The sequence below is a fragment of the Alligator mississippiensis genome, chromosome 13 (assembly GCF_030867095.1).
Source record: "Alligator mississippiensis isolate rAllMis1 chromosome 13, rAllMis1, whole genome shotgun sequence".
In the NCBI taxonomy this organism is placed as follows: Eukaryota; Metazoa; Chordata; order Crocodylia; family Alligatoridae; genus Alligator; species Alligator mississippiensis.
In genome coordinates this window covers 2,430,865-2,453,717 of record NC_081836.1, presented here as the reverse complement: position 1 = coordinate 2,453,717, position 22,853 = coordinate 2,430,865, and the positions used below count along the sequence as shown (strand labels likewise).

The following is a 22,853-nucleotide window of genomic DNA, read 5'->3' as shown; positions in this document are numbered from 1 at the left end:
GTCTGGTCTCTGCTGTGTTTGGTGCAGGGCGAGGACCAGTGGCCAGTGCATCCCCCGAGACCCCATCCAGTGCCTCGGTGGGAGCCGTTTAGGAAAGGAAGCTGCAGCCACATCATAAATCTGCTGCTATCGGGGACACAAGAGTGAAGGGACAGCTTCTCCCCCACCAGCAAAACCCTGCAAAATGATCCAGGAGTCTCTTGCAGCCAGTGTTGCTCCCCTGCATCAAGCTCCTGGGCACGGTGCTTGCTACAGCACTGTCCTGACCCTCGTAGGCAGGACAACTCGACTCCTCAGGCTGGCTCTGACCACAGGATAGCACCGCGGACTGTCCCCTGGGCAGGAGGATCCTCAGGGAATGGGTCTGGAATTGCTTGCAGTGTTGCAAAGAGCTGGAAGGGATGGGGCTGGAGGTGATGGGAGAGGCAGCTCAGCCATGCCCCCCCAGTCCTGAGAAGCTGGCTGGAGGGGAAAGGGGGTGGTTATGGGGCAGGTGTCAGCTGCAGAGTGTAAAAACACCTTCTGCAGATGGTCCAGGGGCCCGATGGGGCAGCGCATGCAAAGTTTCTACCCAAATTTGGCAAGGAAGATGCAGGGGAGGTTTGCACTGGGTTGCAAGGCAGAGAACCACCACCCTAGCAAACCCTGGGAGCCTCAGCTGGAGCTCGAGCTCCTTGGGGTATTCTGACCCCACGCCTCTCACTTCCCCCGGCGCAATGCCAGTTAAGTCAGGCCTCATCTTTGCCTTGCGCTGGCAGAGCTGCGGCCGGATTCGGCCCCTTTGGACCAGGAGACGCGGCTTGCTCCTTTGCATTCCCGACTCTCCCTGCTGCGGCGGCCTGGCTGCAGGGTCAGTCCTGGCACGTGGGCCTGATCCAACTTCAGTGGTCACTGCTGTCTGGCACCGGGTGTTCTCCGCTGTGGGGGCCCTGGCTGCATCGCTCGCCACCTAGTTACTGCCAGCCGCATCTCCCTGCCCATGCGTTGGCCGCTGCCCCGGGGGCAGCACAGGATGCTGGCTGTCCTCTGGGTGCCGTCTGCTGAAGACGAGGCCAGACACCGCAGCAACAAATGCATTAAGAAATCAATGGGAAGGCAGCATTAACTTCTACAACTGGAGGCGGGTGGAGCCGGTGGCTAAAAGGGCCCTGATCTGGCGTGCCCCCGCAGGCTTCGTCTCTGAGACTTGTCTCCCTACCTCCGGGCCCAAGGGTAGCCCTGAGGCTGGGCACCAGGCCACTGGTCCAAAGCGGGTGCAGAGGACGCCTGCCCGCTTTGCGATGGCTGCATGCTCGGACAAGCTGTTACGTGGCCCCAGTGCTGCTGCTGGCTGGTTTATCAAATCCAGCCTCATCTCCTCCCCTCCCTGGCTCCTACGGGGCACCAATGCACCCAGGGCTCCCCCAATGCTGCTGATACTCCTAAGTCTTGGTCCTTTTATTCCAATCCAAGCCCCCTTCTCCCAGCGTTGCTGAGTCCCATGGAAAACCCTCCTGGCTGCATTGGGTCTGGAGGGTCGTGGTTGTCTGTCTTGGAAGCCACCTTCCCCCATGCCTCTCCTGCACCTTTGGGTGGGCCTGGGGAGGGTGGGTTTCAACTCCCCTGAGCTGACACCGGCCCCATAAGCCTCAGGGCTTGACAGGGCAAGGAGGAGGCGCAGAAGCAATGGGCAGCAAGCGCGGGGTCAGCTGGGGACCTTGCACTCTCGTGGTGTGTGCCACTGCGCTGGAAGCATTTAGCATCCAGCCCCAAATGCAGAGCCAAGGTCATGAGCCGTTGTGCTGGGCTGACTAAATGGCTTCCTGTTTCTGTAACATGAGGGAGCTGTGGCCAACGAGGGCTGGAGTGCTCATGAGGCATTACAGGAGGAAATGGGACTCTTGGGGGTCTCTGGGGGTCAGGAGGAGATGTGCCCCTGCGATTGCCAGATGGTTTCCTGTTGCTTTGAAGTGAGCGGGCAGCTCTGGTGCAATTGCCCAGGCACCCTGGCCTCGGGGCAGTGCAGTTCCCGGGGAGGAAATCCTCAAAGCCCCAACTTCTCCTTTCTGCGGGTGTGCCCACAGGGGTGACAAGGGACACACCAGTTCAGCCAGCTGCAGAGGAAGGCGGAGATGCCAGGAGGGCTGGTGCAGGGCCCCGGTGACTTTTCTCAGGGACTTCACCCTGAAGTGTGGGAGAAAGGAGAGAAGGGGAGGAGGGGGTTGCTACAGCCCTCGTGTGCAGGCAGCGAGAGGAGCAGAGCTGAGGCTGGTTTGGGGCTCTTCTCCACCGCTTTGGCCCTGCATGTATGGCCAGCGCCCCGGATCCATGCACAGAGCTGGCTCTGCCACCCTTTTCTTGAAGCAGAGAGAGCCCACCTCTTTCAGTGGCAGAATAAATGGGGGCCACGAATAGCATTGCCTTGTGCTTCTGCATCCGTAAAGGCCCTTGGCAGGGGGAAGCAAGTGTGCCAGGAGCCAACCAGCACCTGAAAAGAAGGGGCACAAGCTGTGCCCCCCATCCCTGCCTGGGCTGGATTGCACGGTGCAGAGCGCACCAGGAGGATGGGACCAGCGAGAACCGCTGCCCGTGCTGTGCTAAGCTTGTGAGCAAAGTACCACGGGGTGTCTGAGCCTCCTTTTCCAAAGGAACGAGCAAGCCTCCCATCAGTCTTCCCCGGGAAAGACGCGGCACGGATGGCGGGTTATGAGGGCTGCACCCAGCTGTTGAATTCCAGTTAAGGGCAGGCAGGTCACATTGGCATGTGCTGTCCATCTGCCCAGTGCCACGTGAATCGGAAATATCATCCCCCTCCTCTTTTTGCATTAATGACCGTGATCCCACGCCTGGCCGCGCTGGGGAGGGATCGGAGAGGAAGTATTGATTTGACTTGATTTTCTTTTTCTGGTTACTTTGAGTGTTTGCCAGCAGCTGGTGTGGGCGCCGGCTCTCTCTTTCTCATGCAGTTAGTCATTTTCCTTCGCTGGGGCTTGGTCTAAAAACAAAGGTTGTGCCAGGTTTGTTCTGCCAGCAGAGTTAAGGTGGCTGAAGTGATACTGGAATAAGAGGCTCACCCTGGGATGGGGAGTCTCATACAGGAGCTGGAACCAGGATAGCAGGGACATCAAAGGCCATCTAAGCCAGTCTTAGTTGGAGCATCCCAAATAGAGGCCTTGACAGCCTCGTCTTAGCCTCCGGTGCAGGAGGTTGGACAGCCTTCTGGCTAAGTTGTTCCACGTCCTGTTCATATGGCTAGGATGTTTTTTTCCTGAGATTTGATTTAAATCTGCTTGCTGCTGTGTCATCCCATTGCCTTGCCTTCTGTGGTGATCTTTTTTTTACAGCAAGTAGCCTTTCAAGAAACGTGCCCTCTTCCTTGGGCTTTTCCTCTTATGGATGCTTTATCCCCTTTGTCACCTGCTTCTGGATCCTCCTCATTTTTCAACATCCTTTTTAATAGGGTGGAGTGCGGTGCTAATGTGGCTATGCTGCTTCTGATTCTGGAGCCACGTCGATACAGCCATGGGTTCAAATAAAAATAGGTAGGGCAAACTCAGGCATCACAGAGCTCCCTCCTAGCTATATCTTGCAAGACCCCAAGAAGTTGGGTTATAGCAGAAGGGCTGTTAGGGTGCAGCTGAAACAACTGTCACTTGTTATGTTAACCCTACCCCTAACCTTGCCCCTGCCCTCTGGTCTGCAGAAGACTCTGCTACTCCAGGTGTGCGCCTGCCTGAAACAGCTGGGCCAGGGTAACCGGACAGGGGTGCTATCACCACTACACCCCGCATGTGTGTCATGCTAAGATTGGGGCTCTGATTTCAGCCCTGCATTGTCTGCCTGCAGTGTTTCCAAGTAGCTTGCTCTCTGTTTGGAGACCTGCCCAGCCAGCCACTGCGTTGCGTTGAGATAGAAAAGTGCTTTCGCCAAACGGAGCAGCTGGAATACTGGATGTCAGGGTCTTCTGCCTTGCTCACGTGCGTGGTCCAGCATCGCTTCCCTCTGCCCTGAACCGCCCTGGATTTCACCTCCCTCTGCACCAGGCAGCCCATCCTGGCACCTAAGCTCACTGCTTCCAGGTGCCCTCCTGCTGCTGTCCCTGCTTTGCATCTCTTGTCTGGAGGGTGTTAACGGCTAATGTTGGGTCCTCTGTCTTGCATTGTGTCCTAGATAGCTCCATTCCTACAGTGATGCTCCTTGATTGCTCACTCATTACAACCCTGGTTTATCTAAATGACAGACTTCCTTACACCTCACTCTTAATCGGTCTCTGCTTCTCCCCTGGGATGAGCAATAATGTCCTGGGCTCAGGCTGTCGGATGCAGAGCGGCTTGGTCCAGGCAGCTACAGGTTTCACTTGCCCCCCTGAGAGCTGCTTTATGTGGGGGGCTCCGGACAAGCGCGGGGAAGGCCATGGAGATGTACTGCTGTGTTTCTGTCCTAGTGCAGCAGTGTGACGTGCTCTATGTTTCTATCCCACAGGGGCCAGTACGCAGGAACGGACTGGTCTGAGTTATTTGCAGAGCAGACAGCTCCGGGGTGTCATCTTAAGCAACGCTTGCAGCACCATGAAGGCTCTTCTCCTCGTCCTTCTGATTGAACTTTGCCTTGGGTCCCTTTTCCCAGGTGGGTGGATCCTCACTGACTCGCAGGCGTGCTTGCTTGGCAGGAATAGCCAGGAGTCAGCCAGAAAGCTTTGCTTTTGATCTGGTCTTCCCTGCACGAATGCACTGGTAATTAATTGCGAAGTACAAAGCTTGTCCCCTGGAGGTGATTCGTGTCACTCTCAAATGCACCCGTGCAAAGCAGCAGCATCCTCTGCTGAAGGGTCCTGAGCTGTGGCTCCTCTGCCACGCAACGAGCACAAAACTGGCGTGTAACCAGCGGTGTGACACTTGGGGCTCACCCTCAGCCATACATCACACTGCACCAGCAGGGCAAGAGAAAATGGTCCATCGGGGTCTTTTAACAGGCTGACATTAAAATAACCTTTAATAATAATAAAATAACCTAAAATAACAGCCCTAAAATAACCTTTAAGGTGGACGGTTGGCTAGTGGCTAGTCTGGGGCAATATTTTCTCTCTCCTGTCGGGGCTGGGAAATGTTCGTAGGGTAAAAAAGAAGTGGACTCAACGGGCCAGTGGTTGTGACACTCTCATGGGAGACCAAGGTCCAAGTTTCTACTTTAATGGTCATTTAATTAGTTATACAATGTACAGTCACACCGACAGCAAACACCGAGAGCCCTGTTTCAGGTTAATCACTGGCTTGGGGGTTAACGTGCTCCCTTGGGATGCAGCAGGTCCAGGTGTCATTTCCTGGTCCAGTGGGGTCCACCGCTAGAGAGCCAAAGGATGTCCCAGGCCATGGCTGCGGTGAATAGACAGGGCCAAGTCAGCCTTTCCCTCTCCTTGGACTTTTGAGCTTTTATTTTTCTCCGGCAAAAACCCTTGCAAAGTCAGCAGCGATAAGCGCTTCCTGCTTTGCAGCATGGAGCGATGGGCGAGGGAAGGGAGTGAGAGCAGGGGAAAAAGGCTGGAAACCCGCAGTTTTGCTGCGTAGGCCAAACTGGTTGCTCTGGCTGGACTCTTCTCCTCATTGTCTGCCTTCCTGCCCAGGGGATTATATACATGCAGTGCGAGTCCGGAGGAATCTTCCCTCCACCGCTGCCCCATTGTCTTCCAGAGCCCTCCCCTGCCCTGTGTGACCCCGCTGTGAATACAACTGCAGTGTACAGGGACAGGGGAGCATCCCTTTAAATAGTCTGTGAGCACTTTTGTGGTGTCCACTGTGTTTTAGAAGCTGCTAGAAACCGGCTGGAGCATTAGCATGCCCATCACTCGGCCTCCCCTGGGCCGCAAAAAAAGGAGAATCGTGAGCCTGGCCCCAAAAATCGCAAGACGTAGCAACAAAGCAGGGTGCTGTTCTGTTTATTTGCCTTTTCCGGTCCTGCCGGTGTCGGGTTTTGAGGCTTTTCTCTGCAACCAAGAGGGCTGGAGATGACAAGAGAAAGCAAGGTTTTCCTGGAAAAGTCTCATGCAGAAGCCCGATTCGGGTAGCAGAGGCTGTCTGCGAAGCATGCCAAAGCTGGACGTGTGCTCAGATCGCATGAGTTAGCAACGCTGAGTTAGTAAAAATGGGCACCGGGGATCCCAGCGGGCCGCGCCACGCCTGCGTGCTGTTGCTAAGGTATAAAACACGCGGCAGAAACTTCCTTCTGAGCCCATTGTTCCTCTCCGTCCGTCAGCAGAGCGACCAGGGCTTGAGCCACAAAGGGCTTCCCCTCCTCTCCTGGCCAGGGCAGGTTAACCAGAGAGCAAAAGGCTTGGACTCGGCTTAAGGACCGTGCCCTGCCCTGCTGTCCGTGGCACCCTCCCATACTGCCTACACAATGCCCCAAGCCCTGGAGCGTGGCCAAGCCCCAGGGGACATTTCTGGCTCCTGCAGGCTCCCCCAAAGGCATGTCCTGAATGCACTTGCTGCCAGGGCCTCGTCTACCCAGACCCCTTCTTCCACCCAACTCTGCCGAGCCTCCCTTGCATCTTTTCTTGGCCTGGCTACTTCTGCTGAAGGGTGGCAGGGAGTCAGGAGTCCCAGCTCCTGTTCCTGGCTCCCGTGCTGTCCGGAGGGACTTGGGTCACTCCTTTTGAGCACCAAAGAAACAGATTTTTTTTCCCTTTCCATAGGGGCTGAGTGCTGCCACTCCTGGTGTTGAGGAGCTGCAGGCACTCAGCACCTCTGGAAATCAGACCGCTGGCCTTGAATCAGACACACGTCCCCAGCAGTCCTTCCAAGGACTCCTCTGCTCCCACCGTGCTCAGGAGTAGGTGTGCAAGTCAGCAGTGATCCGATCCGGCTTTGGATCCGGCCGCTTCAGATGCTAGCGATCTGATCTGCAGCTCTGGACCGGGTTTCCACCTTGATCCGGCCGTAGCTCGGAGCCGCCTCCATGAACTGGCCATAGGGTATAATGGGGAATGAATGGAAGATCTATGACTTTGTTGTTTTTTTGCCCAATTTGGATGAAGCTTGCAGGAACGGTAGCCTCTGCTGAGAGCATGAAACCTGCCAGGTTTCAGGAAGATCGGTGCAGGGGTTTGCCCCTCAAGCTGCAGACACACAAACTCATGCCACGGGTGACGCTGCGTGTGCTAAGGCGCAGCGGGGTGACAGCTGCAGGGGTGGTGGCCCCTGCTGTGGGGGAGATAGATGGGTGCAGGGGGTCTGGGGCCTGCACCCCGAGCTGCTGGCAGACAAAACTCCTGCCAAGACTGAGTCTGTCCTGGGGCAGGTGCTTGTCTGTATTGAGTCTTTCCTCTCCTTAGCACAGTTTTGCAGGTGCTAATTGCTGCTGGTTAAGTCGTTATGTAGCAGCTGGGTCCTGTGTATTGAGCTGGGCCCCGAGTGAATCAGGACTGATTGATTGGGAGCTGGGAGCGCAGCAGCAGTGTCTCCCCTGCCCGCCCTGAGACGGGCACAGCGTCCCGCAGCACCCCCGCGCCAGTCTTGCTCGTCTGCAGCTTGAGGGGTACTTCCCCCCAAACCCCTGCACCGATCTTCTTGAAACATGGCAGGCTTTGTGGCCTCACTAAGAGCTACCAGCCCTGCAGTTTTCACCCCTCTGTGGTGTAACACATAGACGTGACAGGAGTTTTGCTTTCAAGAATTTGGGGTGCTGTTCCTCCCAAACCCCTGCACCGATCTTCTTGAAAATTGGCAGGACTCATCCCCTCTGCAGTCTACCACGCCTGAAAATTTCATCCAAAATCGGACAAAAAGCAACAACATTATAGATATTTCATTGTTTCCCCATGATACCCTATGGCTGGGTCTCGGAGGCGGCGCTTGGGCCCGGATGTGCTGATTCGGACTCGAAGCGTCCCCAGCTTCTCCGGGTCCGAAGCACGGTCCGCAGCCTCGCCCAGCCCTACTCAGAAGGCAAGAGCAGACACAGGGGAGATGCTGTGATGGGGTCTGGCCTCTTTCTTCCATCATATCTACACCCTGCCCTGGTTCTGCTTTCAGAGAAGGAGAAGAATCCAAAATACTGGCTGGACCAGGCTCAGCAGACGTTGAGAAATGCCCTGAAGCTGCAGAAGCTCAACACAAACGTGGCCAAGAACATCATCATGTTCCTGGGAGATGGTGAGTGCATCCTTTCCATTGCACAGACAGGGCTGGAGGGGCCTAGGTGAACCTCACGTCGGTCGGACTGGGAGCGCCCTCGGGGTTGTGACCACATCAACCTTTCTTGTGCCATTCCTCTATTAGCCCAGTTCATAAACCCCAGTGGATCAGTCTTCCCTCTGTCTGGTGAGATGCCCCTGGGGGCCATTCAGCCTTTTCTTGGGGGAGGATAGACACTGTGGGGACAGGGATGGGGAAAGTCTATTGGGTTTGCAGTAAGGAAAGTAGAGGTGGCAGCTTCCTATCCTCCGCCCTGCCTTCCTCCCCCTAGTTCGAGGTAAAGCCCCTTGAACTGGTTCTGGTGGCATTGCTCCATGCTTGCTGTCCTCTTATCATCGCTGAGCGGTGAATAGCCATGGTCTGCCAGCCACTGATAATAACCACGACTGGAAGAAGTGGTGCCTCGTTGCCACACTGTCAAGTAGTGCCATGCTCCATCCGTGGGATGGCCATCTGGAGCACTTCAAAACAAGCTCCCCTTGGCTGCTCTGCCTCTGCTTCTTTTGAAAGCAGTGTTTTCCGTACGTGCCTCTCCCCATGCATCCCTGTCCTCCACCCCTCTGCAGAGCTCCCTGTCCCGAGCTGAGCCTTTCCACCCATCCCATGGGAGAGAGCGGGAATCGCTACGGTGGCTCCGAGTGCCTCTCGTGCCGCCCACAGCCCGGCCGGGCTGCCAAGTCTCTCTCAGACACTCAGCTAGCTGCCATGCGGTCAGCCTGGTGCAGAAGCACCTCCTGCTAGTGGTGTCCCAGAGCTGCTCCCAGGGAGACCCAAGCATGGGAACATTTTTCCATGGTGTTGGTGCAAGCCAGCTGGCGGGGGGTTGCACCCCTCAGGTTTGTGCTGATTGCTGGGACTTGCCAGGGCGGGTGAGGGCTCTGGCTCTGTGTGTTGACATTGCAGTCAGTGCTGTGCCTGTCGTGCAGTGCAGACGCCAGCAGGCTTTAAACTGCTTTGCTTGGGCACTGCTCCAGCCACGGCGGCGTGGAGCTCTACGCACACTGCAGCTGTCTGACCCCCGCTGACTTCCTGCCCCTGGGGCGGGGGGCTGGACCGATGGTCTCGCAAAGTCCCTTCGAGCCCTACTATCTATGAAATCTATCAAATCCCTAGGTATGTCTTGGCTGAGCTCTTGCTACCGGGGCTAGACCGCTGCTGGTCCTGGAACTAGCTCCTTTGAAGCTGGCACGGGGACGTCTACACCCGTGGTTCTCAGCCGTTTCAGCCTCAGGGTGCCCCTCTGTAATGTGTTTGAATTTCACAGCTCAGAAAAGATGTGAGGGTGCCTTGAGGCAGAACAGGTTGAGAAGCGCTGCTCTAGTTGGTGCTGAGAAAGAGCAGCCTAACCCTGCCATGCCCTGCCCTTTCCACCCCATTTCTGGCAAGTGCAGCCCCCGTGGCTGTGACTATCTCATGTGCCCGTGACCACCCCTGCAGCCCCTCCGGAGCATGGTAGGAGTGGAGGGGAAGAGCTGAGTTGCAAATCCATTCATGCATCTGCTCCCCGGCTGTCGCAGAGCGTGCTGCTGAGAGCAGGGGGAGCTGGCACAGCGGCTGCCTGGGGTGGGCAAGGCAGTGAGAAGCAGCTGCAAGCACCACTGGGGCAGGCACAGGGCACCAAACAGGGGCCCTTCACCCTCCTCACACAGACCCAGGTAGACAAAGCCCTGGCTGGGATGATGTAGCTGGGGCTGGTCCTGCTTGGAGCAGGGGGTTGGACTGGATGCGACCTCCTGAGCTCCCTTCCCACACTCGTGCTCTATGGCTCTGCAAGGCCAAGATTTTCACAGCTTCCCCCAGTTGGATTTGGTGTCTTTTTTTCTTTTACCTCAAGCACAAACCAGAGGAAGAGGGAACAAAGCAAAGAGAGCAGGGATGAGTGCTCAGCAAAGCAGCTTTGAAAGCCAGCAATGCCTAGGACAGCTGGCACCGGGGTGGGGTGGGGAGAACAGGAGAGGTGAAGCCACTCTGATCCAACGCTTCCAAGGCTCGTCCATTATTGCAGTCCATCTTGCTGCTTGTCGTTCATTAATCCTGGATCTGTGTGGGTCACCTCTTGAACCCTTAATCCCATGGTTGGCTTCCTCTTGCAAGAGGCCCTGTTTACAGATGCTTTGTACAGCACGTTACCTGGTTGAGTGCATCAGCCCGGGCAGGGAGCAGGCTCGAAGCTCTCCAGGGAGCTTTCCCCTATCTGCCTGTAAGTGTTGCTAGTGTGTTTATTTTCACACTTCATTTGGTGCAAAGGATCATTGCACTTAAACCCTTGGGTGTCACACGCAGTGCCCACTTTCCCATGGCTTCAGCACAAATGCTGGAGCGCGGAGCTGGCTGGAAGATATTCTAGAGCTTCGTAAGGGAAATGTTCTTGATTTTGATCAAAATTGAAAAAAGGTTTCCAAAAAAGTTTTGAAAAAGTAGAAAGAACTGAATGTAATTTGCAAAACATCTTTCTTAAAGCTAAGGTCACTTTTTATCCTCCTCTCAAATGCTGATTTAAATGGGGAAAAAACCCAGTTCAGCCAGCACTCCTGGGATATAAACTACGAAAGAAAAGTAAGAACAAAGACCCACCGCTGAAGGGGAAAATCTTCGCAAGAACTTAATTCCTACACTCAGAAGTATGCCTTGATTTCCCCTTAGCTGCGGGGTGTGTCTGGAGCTCTACTTCTCTCTTCCCCACCGTCCACTCTCACATACATCTAAGTGGTTTAAAATTTAGGAGCCTGATTTCTACTGTGCCTTATGAGATTTGGGCTCCTAAACCCATCGGGAGCTTATGAATTTGTTTCCTGTGAATCTTAATAGCATCTTCTGCCCTGATCCTGCAGGTCGATCTGTCTAGGGTGACTGTATGTCCTGTTGTCATTGGGAAAGTCCCATTATAAACATCTGTCTCAGTTTCTTGAAATGAATGCATTTGTCCCCCATGAACCCTTTTCAAGTTGCCCCATTTTAACCCCCAGGGCACATGGTCACCCTAGATTTGTGTGCGCTGCCCTCCCTGCCCAGGGTCCTTAGGTCAGTCGGTGCATCTGCACAAAACACTTAGTGCACATTAGCCTAATAACGCCACGCAGTAGTGTGTCATGGCAAAAGCCATGCTAATAGCTTACTGCACAGTGTTATTAGGCTGATGCACAGTAAGCATCACTAAATAACTCTAGTTACTTCATTCAGGAAGTACTAAATTAAATGTGCAGTAATTAGGATGCATTAATGAACGTGTGGGTGCCTGCGGGCACTGTCATTGTAACTCAGTCTGTTTTAACTTGCAGATTCTGGGCTCATGGGTTGTAAAGGGAAACCCCAGGGACAGAAATGTGCCTAAGCAGAATAAAATAATGAAGGGTCATGTTGCAATATCATTATTACAGAAACGCCCGTGGCCAAAAAAGGGTGGGAAGGGAAATGGAGGCAGAGTGAGTTGCCCGATACCCAGGAGCCGATTACAGTGAAACCATGAGGCGAGCGGGGCTTCCTGAATTGCAGGCCGGGGCCACGTCTTGAGACAGTTGGTGCCGGACGTTTTGACATTGTATAACGTGATTACTTTAGCTCTGAATTGGACAATTTCCCCCCGGAGCAGGACTGTGTAACAACAAGTTGTATTTAGATTTATTTTCCAGCAGCCGTTGAAATGATTTCAAAGTGAGACTTTTGTCGTTGTTGTTGAGGGGACCCTATGTTTTTGTTGATGCTATGTCATGATAGGTCGGTATTCGTGACCCAGTAGCCATCTGTCATAGGGATGTGCTGTAATTACAGTCTATTAGTCAAAATCTTTGATTTTAAATTTCTGAAACCATGCAAGATGGCTGCTCTTCAGAACTGGTGAAAAGTCCTGTTTTCTCAACCAAAATAGCTCTTCTTTGCTAGGAATGGAACCGTTTGCCATTTTGGATGAGAAAAATGACAAGCATCGGCTTGCTGATGGCCTGAAATCCTTCCTCTCATTTAGGGAAAACAAGACTATGTGGAGGCGAGGAGTTTTTTGGGGTGGTCTCTTGTATTTAGCTAACTGTAGGGTTGGGATGGAGTCAGACCAGCTTGCAAATGCTCCCAGTTCTTCCGCGGAGGGTCTGCTTCAGGTGAAGGAGACCTGCTGAATGGTTTGCATCTGAGCAGGGCACGACACAAGTTTATCGGTTCTCTGTCTGGGCGGCACCGGGTGCCCGGCTCATGTTGGTTCTTCGGGTGCGCGAGACTGGCCAGGAGCTGGTCCACGCACCGGTACCGGATCCGCGCCGCTCACCTGCTTCCTTTGTTCCCCTCTGCTGCAGGAATGGGGATCTCCACGGTCACCGCGGCACGCATCCTCAAGGGGCAGCTGCAGCACATGCAGGGGGAAGAAACCATGCTGGAAATGGACAAATTTCCTTACGTGGCCCTGTCCAAGGTGAGCCCCTGCGCAGACAGCCCGGAGGCTGCGTGCCCAGCTGTTCTCGGGGTGGGGGGTGACATAGGAGCCAGCTGTGCAAGCTGGAGGGGAGAGACCGGTAACCTCCAGGCATCTGGTCTGCTTTGGATTTCATGGGAAGGACTGCGTGGAGGCCTTCTGGCAAATGTCTGCGTTGGGGTCTCGCGATGCAGCTCAGCTCCAGCTGGACACTGTGCTCAGGAGGTCCTAGCCCAAGGACTGCCTTGCACCCACTGGGTTTCCTTCTTGGCGGTGGAGTCGGGCTGCCTCTCTCCAGCACCCACTTCCCTCCCAGCTGCCTGGCATCAAGGACACCTCATCTCTGGGGCTGTGTGCTATCCCTGAAATTAGGCCTAAGCTTTGTTTGCTTCTCAGGCAGCTGCCTCTCCAGTCCCTGCTAGGGACTCTCTGAAGGGTGATTACAACCGGTCCTTCACTCCACGTTCAAAATCACTTTCCGTGATGGTTGGCACCAGGGGCCACCCCATGCCTTCTGTTTCTCACCAGCTCCTCTGGGAGAAGGGCAGGAGAGGGGAGACTGAAGCGAGTCTCTGGGTCCAGTGATGCCAGCGCTCTGCTGTGGGCACCCCAGGCAGAATCCTTTCCAGTGACTTGAACAGCATCAGTCCAGCAGGTATTGATGGGAGCTATAAATAAACCAGACTGCAAATAGGTCACTGCCAATGGCAAAGACCTGTGTCAAGAGGCTGCAGCTCGCAGGGCAGTGAGGGAGAGCCCCTCTCCGAGGGTTTGACCTCATGCAATTGCTTGCAGATATGCGGGCTTTACAGCACTGAGCACACAGGCGACTTGCCCTTTAAGGGCACCCGGAAAGGGCCTTGAAAAAGTGCCTGGGCCAAGTTTTAAGGGTTAGATGGTGGTTAGGAAAACACCTGAAGTATGTTCTGTATGAGGACCTGGTTAGCCAGGGGCTGACAGTTGTGTATGTTCAGGGAGGGACAGCACTGGCACCAGGAGATTGGCACTTATCCATTTTTAGGGCTCTCCTTGGGTTTCTGTTTACAGAAGAACCTGAATTGCTCTGTCACATGCCCCCCCACACCTTTGTCCCAAACTGGGAATGCTAATGGGGCTGGGAAATAATGGTATTTTCCCTGGGATTTTGAAAGAAAAGGGTGTATTGGCTGCAGCTCAGGAGACTGGTTAGAAGTGCTCCTTTGAAAGACAAAGCACCTTTGTTTGGTGAGTTCTGTGTTTCTCGGCTTCCTCTCCAACCAAGTGACCGCAGTCCTCACGACCCATACGACATGCACGTGTGCATCTTGGGTGGACAAACAAAACTCAACATTTTTCCAAGAAGGCTACCGGCATCCTGGGCTGCACTGGGAGGAGCGCTGCCAGCAGATCGAGGGCAGTGATTCTTCCCCCTATTCAGCACTGGGGAGGCCACATCTGGAGTGCTGTGTCCAGCTGTGCGCCCCACTGCAGAAAGGATGTGGACAAGTTGGAGAGAGTGCAGTGGAGGGCAGTGAAAATGGTTTGGGAGCTGGGGGAGAGGCGGAGGGAAATGGTCTGATTCAGTCTGGAGAAGAGAAGACTAAGGGGGGATCGAATAGCAGCCGTGACCTCCCTGCAGGGGGGCTGCAAAGAGGATGGAGCTGGACTGGTCTCAGTGGGAGCAGATGGCAGGACAAGGAGCAATGGGATCAAGCTACAGCAAGGGAGGTTGAGGCTGGATATTAGGAAAAACTGTCTCACTGGGAGGGTGATGAAGCACTGGGACAGGTTACCTAGGGAGGTGGTGGACTCTCCGTCCTTGGAGGTGTTTAAGACCCAGGTAGACAAAGCCCTGGCTGGGATGAAGTAGCTGGGGCCGGTCCTGCTTGAAGCAGGCGTTGGACTAGATGTGACCTCCTGAGGTCCCCGCTAACCCTCATTTTCTAGGATCCTTTGATTTTCAAAGCAGCCTCAGGTTCTGGCATGGATGGGGCTTGAGGGTCCAGATCCCCTTGCTTGACTTGAAAATCAGCCTGAAGAGCAAGGGGCTTTGGCCCTGGTTTCTCGGATCTGAGCTGCTGCTCGCCCTGCTGCCTCCGACTCCCTGAGGTCTGGGGTATCTTTAGCAGAAGAGCAGGCAAGTGGGGGTGGGATCTCGACCCTATTGAAGCCAGTGGCCAGCCTCCCATGGGCATCGGGGAGGCCAAGATTCCTCCCCAAGCCTCTGCCAGCATTGGCTTCTTCCCCCCCACTGTGTCCTCACCCCTATGAATAACAAACCTCCAAGAGGAAACTCAGAGACTAGGGATAGGAGGAGACATCAGAGACCTGGGGTTTGTGGCCTTGTCCCCTGTGAATGCCTGGTGGGTTGTCGGCGGGAAGTCTTTGTTAGGCCTCCCAGGGTGGTCCAGGGCGTAGGACGGCAGCCTGGCACTGGGGGGGCTGGTTTTTGCACTGCCCTGCTGCACACTTGCACTGTGACCTTGGAGGTCACGTCATCTCTCTGGTCTCCGAGAGCCCTGTTGTAGAGAGGGGGAAAATAGCAGTGCCCCATGTCATGGGGGTTGTGAGATGCTCGGGCCACGGGACCACAGAAGTGTCCTAGATGGGTGGTGCTGACAGCTGTGAGGTGCCGAGCAGAGCCCATAGCTGCGGGCCTTGTGGTTGCTTGCTTCCCATGGGGGAAACCAGGGCTCTTCCCTCCCTCCTACTTTCTCAGTGGCTCTTTCTTGACCTGAGCAGCAGCGCTTTACCACCCTCCTTGTGAGAAAGTTTTTCCTAATATCCAAACTTCCCGTGTTGCATCCTGAGCCCATTCATTGCTCCTTGTTCTGTCCTCTCGCTGCTGAGACTCTCTGAGGCTGAGCACTCCTGGGCTTTGCAGTATCTAGCCTCGGTCGTGTCGGGTGGCAAACAGGGAGACGAGGCAGCGACTCGCTCAGCGGTCGGATCCAGCCCTGGCATGAAGGGTGTGCTTGCTTCCTCCAGGAACGGCCTTGGCCCATGGCACTTGCCTGCCAAGGAGTAAAACAGCACAGAGATGAGCTGCTCTGGAAAAACAGATTTAAAATACTCAAAAGTAATATCTAATTTTGCTCAAGCTGTTTCCCCCGGTCACGAGGCTTGGCAGCTGGAGTGGGAACGTGGCTTGCTGTGCCAGCAGCCTCTGGGATGTGCTTTCCACCCAAGCCGTCTCCCGGAGCCCAGCCAGCTCCGGGTGGCTGGCCTGGCCCCGGGGAGACCCGCTGAACCAAAGCCGTGCTCCTTCCTCTCTGTGCTCTGTGTCATCGGACACGGGGGCACGCAGGGTGAGGCCAGCCCGCCGCTCGCCGCAGAGCTGGCCGAGGGAGGCCTCGTTCCGCAGGAAAAACGGCAAAAAATAACGGTTTGAAAAGCAGATCAAATCAAATATTTGTTGCCGCTAATCCCCTGCTTGCTGCCAGGTTAAAAAAATGCTCTCGATGCAGTTAAAAATACTCGTGGAGGTGAGTAGCTCAGATGGTGGGCAGCCGTGGAGCAAGGATCGGTGCTGGCGACCTGTAGCGGCCCCGCCATGGGAGAGCCAGGAGGTGCTGGGAGCCGGCGCAGAGGCAATCTGTGCTTGTTTGCTCCCCCTCCCTTGGTGCGGCCAGCGAGGAGGCTGAGGATACGGGGGTCCCTGGAAGCCGATCCCCCCCACGCAGCGCTTCGTGGGTTTGCAACCACTGCCCTATCTCGACATCTCTGGGAGGCACGATGCGTTCCTGGCTGCGGCTGGGGCAGTCTTTCTGCTGGCTCGGATGGGGTTGGTTATGGTTCCCAAAGGGCTTGTTTTTGAAGCAGGTCCAAGAAGCCCTGCAGCTGGTGGTGGGTGGGGAGGGAGGGATGGATGGATGGACGAGGGCCAGCGGGCCAAGTGGGGACTGGGATCATCCCTGTGTATGTCATCGGGAGGAGCATCTGTTCTCTCTGCCTCAGGCACGCCACTGTTGGGTTCAAGGCAGTCCCCTTGCAACCCTTGAGTTGCACTGGGGTAGGACTGGGACCTGGCGTGAGCAGCTGGCGCTGGCCCCAAACCAGTGGCATTGCCCTTGGGCGTGCAAGGTTCGTGCCAGGAGCCTTAAGACAGAGTGGTGAATCTTGCTGCAGCTCTGGCCTAAAAACAAGTTTCATTTAGCTGCCCTGGGGCAGAGGCACGGAGGGAAAAGCAACTGTCGGAGAGCATCAGGCAAAGGCAGCCCTGCCCCTTCCTTCTCTACCTCCCTGTTTGCCATGCACATGCCGACGAGACGGTGGTGGAGGACAAGGGATATTCCTTCTCCAGGCCCCCTGCGTGCCAGGCCCAGCCACCGCGTATCCCACCCCACCACAAACCTCGCCAGGGAGCCTGGGCATCGAGCCTAGCTCAGGGCAGCCATGAAGAAAGCCTTGTGCAATGACCTATTCTTGGCTTGGAGAATGAAGTGCCCGGCCTGACGTGCCAACCCCCTAAGGCTTGTACATTTTCACTCTTCCCAGTTCCCTTTCTCCCAGGCCAAGAGTTCAGATTTCTCTCTGTTATACAGACCTGGCATTTATGTGACCCCCTCCCCACAGTGGGAACTGTTTGTACGGGGTGTGGGGATTTACCATGCCATTTATCACATGCTTGCTCTTATCTCTGGGGGGCGGCTAAACCGGGAAGCTTTCCCTGGACTGAAACATGGCTAAGATGCCCTGGTTGAGCTTTCCCTTGCCACCGGATAATTAAGAGCCTGAACAGTTATGTCAGAGCAGCTGGGGCATCATAAGCCCCTGCCCCGGGTAACTGTGGGCACGGAGGGCGAGTTGCACGGTCAGCGGAGTTGGGGCTTTGGGGATTTTGCGACCCCACTTGTATCTGCTGTGACCCCACTCCCTGTTTGGGTTTGCGTGCGTGTCGGGTGGATGAAGGGCAGGTGGCAGAAGCTGATGACGATGCCGGTCTTGTTCATTTACCCTCATGGCTTCTTTTTGCAGACCTACAATACCGATGCCCAAGTGCCAGACAGCGCCGGCACGGCCACGGCTTACCTGTGCGGGGTGAAGGCCAACGAGGGAACGGTGGGGGTGAGTGCCGCCGTGATGCGAGACCAGTGCAACACAACGGCGGGCAACGAAGTCACGTCGATCCTCAAGTGGTCGAAGGAAGCGGGTGAGTGAATGGCCAGAAGCGGTAGGGCCGGGGGTGGCCGGGACCTCCCAGCTCTCCGGGCAGCCCTCGCGCTGGCTGTGAAGGGTTCTTAACCCTGGGAGCTACCTGAAGCCAGAGTGAGGATGAGGCAGAGCTGGAATAAGTCGGTGCATGAATTTCCATCCCTCGGCTCAGGAGTTCTTGTGTGCCCGTCTCCTTTCCATGGGCAGGTCAGGAGCCAGAACACCTGATCCCAGAAACCAATAATGTGCCCCAAAACCAGGACCCGAGCACTATGACACCTGCTGAGGTGCAGCCTAGCGGGGGAGTACAGCCACAAATTCACCTTTTTAACACTTTTCCCAACCACTTCTGTGATGCTGAGTGTAACACAACTTGCCCCGTGCCTCAGTTTCCCCATCTATTATATGATGGTTCGTGGCAGGGTGACCAGAAGGGTTAATTAATACACTCTTTGCAAGGAGGCTTGTGGGTGAGGCGCTAAAGCGGGTGTGATTTTCCAACCCCAGTAAAGTTTCCAAAAACTCCTTGTTTCCCATTGGGATGAAACAAAGACCTTTTGAAGTTTGTCATAGGAGAGAGACAAAGCCATGCCCCTGCATGCCAGGTGAATGTCCTGACTACTGGGTTATTTGCTTTTCTCTCTTTCTTGCTATAAGTGACTTGAATTTTGGCCAGAAATTCCTTCCTCTCCCTGACCACTCTTTCTAACCCACAAAGTTTTGGCTTGAACAGATCAGCCTTTTCTGCCGACAAGTTGTTTTGTCAGAAAAATATTCCCACCAACTCTTAAGTTTTATTGTAGTTCCTATGATTTCTCATCAGTTAAAGGACCATTGATGAAGCTAAAAATCAAATCCGGTTTTTTGAAATCCCTTAATCTGCATCACTGATAAGGAGGGGCGAGTGACTGACACCTGCAATTACACACAAAGAGTGCTCTTGTCTTTGGGTTTAATTCTTAAACCTTTCTGCTCCTCTGGCATCCTGTTTTGACCTGGAGTCTCCTACGAGTGCAAAAGAGGGGCTTTGCGCCTGAACCAAAGAGGAACTTGGAGACTTAGGTAGATGCGTAGGTATTGAGTTTCCAGTTTCAGATGAACCTGAGAAGGCCGGTAATGCTTGAGAGGGAGCAAGCCAGATGTTGGCCAAAACTCGTGTGAACTGAAATGATTGCATTTCACTCAATTTTCCTAACAGCCGTTGTTCTTAAGCATCTCTTTTCACCCTCCTGGCTGCCAGTTTTTCTGTTACACTTGATTGCAAATCCTCAGTCATTTCACTTGGATGAAGAGCCCCCCACACATCAGTGGGATCAATCTGGAACGGAGTGGAGCACATGTGTAAGTGTTTGGAGGAGCAGAGCCTTTTATCTCCGCAGTGACGTTGGCTGTGGCTGTGTTGGTCTAAGCACAGAGGCAGACAAGGTTCTTTGGGTAAATGTGATATCTTTTATTAGACCAACTAAGTAGTTGGAAAAATTGAACAGTGTTTCCAACTATTGAGTTGGTCAAATAAAAGATATCACATTTACCCAGAGAACCTAGTCTGCTTATCTAGATAGTGAAACTTGACAGGTCGCTCTCATTCCTTGGCTCTCGGGGGCCATGTCCAGCTGCCACATCTGTGTTTCTGACTGCAAGAGGAAAGGGGTTTTACATTTGACAAGAAATGTCACCCAATGTTCACGGAGTCTCATTCTGCCAGGCTCTCCTCATCGCTTTCTGCATAGTAAAACAGGCCAAAACATCTGGAGGAGGGCTAGAGCGAAGCACTAAATCCAGATTTAAATACCAGAAGTGATAAGCCTCTGCAGCTTTCATGAGCATCGACGGCAGCAGCATTTGCTCAGCACCCCTGATAATGTGGGCTTCTTTGCTGAGAGGCACCTTCCTTGAAACCTTTTAGCTTTGGTTTGGTTTTTTTCTTTTTAACATGCTCACCTTTTCAGCTTGCACGCTCTTCTATTGATCAGTTGAGTCAGGAGAGGAAAGAAACCCTGGAAGTTTCACTGAAACGTCTTCTAGATACGTCCTACGCTGTGCTTTTAGGGTTACTACTAGAAAATAGCTGAACCCTCAAAATGCAGCGAGCTAGGGAGAGGAAAGTGGGGTATGCTTGATGGTAAGATCCCAAAGCGTTTTGCACCTCTTGCTCTGTCTCACCTGGGGCTGTATGGGCAGTGGGGACACGTGGGTCTGAGTAAGATCAGGATCGAGCCTTTTGTGCATCTCCCGATCAAGCCAGAGATCCCCCTGCCTGCACGCTCACCCCCTTCCTTTCCCCATCTCTCCTGCTGCAGGCAAATCTGTGGGCATCGTCACCACCACGCGAGTGAACCACGCAACGCCCAGCGCAGCCTACGCCCACTCGGCCAACAGGGACTGGTACTCGGATAACGAGATGCCCCCGGAAGCCATTCAGCAAGGCTGCAAGGACATTGCCCAGCAGCTGTTTGAGAACATCCCTAACATCGAGGTAAGTCAGCGACCAGAAAAAAGAGCTTCTGGTTTGATGGGATGAAGTGAGGCGGGAGGCAGGGGCCGTGCAGTATCCAGGACCAGTATCCAGGAGAGCCTTTGCATTAGACGGTAGACTCACAGTGCACCATGCTCACGTCTGATGTGTCCGCCGTCTAGTGCCTCGTGGACAAAGATAGCCACCTCCTGCTAGTTAATTGAGCGTCCCTTTTTGGGTAAGCAGTAGCAATACGGGGTTTCTAGGTGCATACAGTGCTGAAGGCCCACCTGGCCAGACCCCTAGAGGAATTCTCTTCCCCTGGAGAACGAGCAGCAAATCCATTACCTGGGTGGCTTAAAACTGGACTGGACGAAGCACCAGACAGCGCAGGGAGCAGTTCTGCTCTGGCCAAGGATAGGTCACTCTAGGGACTCGTGCCTACCTGCGGGTGAACCTCTGCCCTTTCACTGCTGCCCGGGCAGCTGGGAAGTGGGGGTGGAGCTGGGGGATGTCAGGGGAACACTGCAGCAGTCCACGAGTGCCGCTCTGTGTTGGGCAATGCATGTTGCAGCATGTGAAAGGGGGGAGAGGGTGTGCCCATTGGAGCCGTGGGGCTCCCTGCTGAGCTGTCTCTGCAGTGCTAATTGTTGTGTGCCGTCACAGTCCAGGGCTCCCCTGTGCTCGGCGCTGTACAAACAGAGAGCGCAGAGATGGCCTCACCCCAAAGTGCTCACGGTCAGCACCCCTCTCTGCATCTCCTTCACCCCTCGCTGCTGAGAAAAGGTTTTGGAGGAGGGGATGTAACCGGGATGCATAGCACCTCCAGGACGGTGGGAATGAGAACCACGTGGGGAAAAAGCACAGCCCAAATCCCCATCAGGTGCTATGGCCTCCCCGCTTACTAGCCACCTTGTCTGTGTGATGATGGCTTAGAAACACCTGGCTGTGGCCTCCCATGGAGAGCTAAGGAACCTGCTGGCAATTAAAGGCTCTGAGATTAATGACATGGGATCTAATGACTTATGCAGACTCAGAGGAAACTGCCTGCTCTGTCTGCGCTCTCTAGCTGGGAGCTCGAGCATCAAAGAGTCTAGCTTCCCCACACCTCCGCTCCCAGACAGGCCCACCGGCTTCTCCTTCCTCCGTAAGACCACCACCACCGTGGCACCATGGGGCTTTGGGCTCCAGGCTGTCGGATGGCAAAAGAGAGGGCTCCAGCACCTATATAATCAAGGCTGTTACCAAATCTGGGCCTTAATTTGGGATGGTGGCAAGTGATGGGAGCTGCCTAAGATCTTGGCTCCACGTGCACTGCTCATTGTTCCTTCCCAAGGGGCTGGGCCTGTCTCAGGATCGGGGCCCTCAGGAAGTGTGCCAGAGAAGGAGTCTGAGGAAGCTGTTCCCCCAGCGGGCACCGGCTTGGAGTGTGTTAGGAAAGGCTTTCCTGAGAAGCAGGCTCAAGGTATCCCATGTACCAGAGCTACCAGCTTTGATTGGGCTCTGGTGAAAGATGTGCAGTTAAATAGTCATTAGCTGTCCTTTCCTGGAAATTGCTTGGGTAACGCCTGTCCTTCCTTCTGATGGGAAAGAGGTTATGCAACTGCTGTTGGCAGTGCAGAGAGAGGGAATGAGCAACGGCATTAATGGGAGGAGACTTGTTTCCTAATAGCGACTGCAGCCCAGAGGTGCTACGGGATGTGGGACTTCACCTTACATACTGGCTTCGGTACTCATTGGTGTATTCGTACGTGGCAGCCTCTGCTGCTGAGCAGTCTCATTTGCAAGGGCCACTTGGTTTCCAGCAAGATGGATACCTGTGAAACCGGGCTGACCAAAGCAGCTCTTGTCTTCTTTCAGCTGCGGGGCAGAGAGGTAGCCCAGGGTCTGAAGCCAGGGCCAAGGGGTTAAGGGACACTTACGCCCTAAGAGCATCCTTGAAGGCTCACACAGCAGTCACAAAAGAGCTCAACCACCTTCCTGTGCAGTTAGTGACACATCTGCACCCGGGGGCAGAGCAGTTCCTTGCTGGCTCCTCTTTTCAAATGCAAAGCAGCTCACTGTAGCATTAACCTGGAGCTATGACTGTCTCGTGCTGAAGCACATTTGCTATTGCACCACCCGGGCACTTCTGGGCTGTGACTTGGTCATTAGCAATGAGAGCTGGGTCTTGGGCAGGGTCTGAGTGATGCCGGGACCACATGTCTGGTTCTGCTTTTACAGCACGTAGCACAGCAGGGTGCTGGCTCATGGCTGCATTGCTAGGCGCAGCCACAAATACCCAAAATAAATAGTGCATATGGTTAAGAATACCTTTTCCAGGGGAATTCGGCTAGGTGCTTCCTAATGATGTGAGCAGGGCTTTCTCACCTGTGTCGAGGTTTGTGTTGAACTCCTCAGACATCGCTCTCAGCACCAAGGTGCACTCATTCAGCCAGGCATGGGCAGGGGTCAGGGTTAGCTGTGGCAGGGGTTTCCTTGAAGAAAAGTTTGGCTGCTTTTCTGAGCTAGTTTGTCCAGAAATCTCAACGCATAAGGGGGGAAAAGTTGGTTAAATGCTTTTTTAGCACAACGTCTCTCTTTCATTTTGGAGTTCTGTCTCTGTCCCCCCGAGCGAGACGGGATCCTTCGGTTGTTCCCGACAGACAGTCACGGCTAAGCGGACCATTCTTGCAGATGAGCAGAATAACAAAAAACA

The 22,853-nt window shown here is 54.4% G+C and overlaps 1 protein-coding gene across 1 annotated transcript in view; it reads left to right on the top strand.

Moving 5' to 3' along the window:
- Nucleotides 1–22,853, top strand: part of ALPL (alkaline phosphatase, biomineralization associated) — a 43,557-nt gene that overhangs the window by 1,397 nt on the left and 19,307 nt on the right. The window contains exons 2-6 of the mRNA XM_006261695.4: nt 4,462–4,605; nt 8,007–8,126; nt 12,452–12,567; nt 17,524–17,698; nt 20,001–20,176. Of these exons, the coding sequence (XP_006261757.2) occupies nt 4,548–4,605; nt 8,007–8,126; nt 12,452–12,567; nt 17,524–17,698; nt 20,001–20,176 (645 nt within the window). The 5' untranslated portion in view covers nt 4,462–4,547. The remainder of the gene's footprint in view (nt 1–4,461; nt 4,606–8,006; nt 8,127–12,451; nt 12,568–17,523; nt 17,699–20,000; nt 20,177–22,853) is intronic.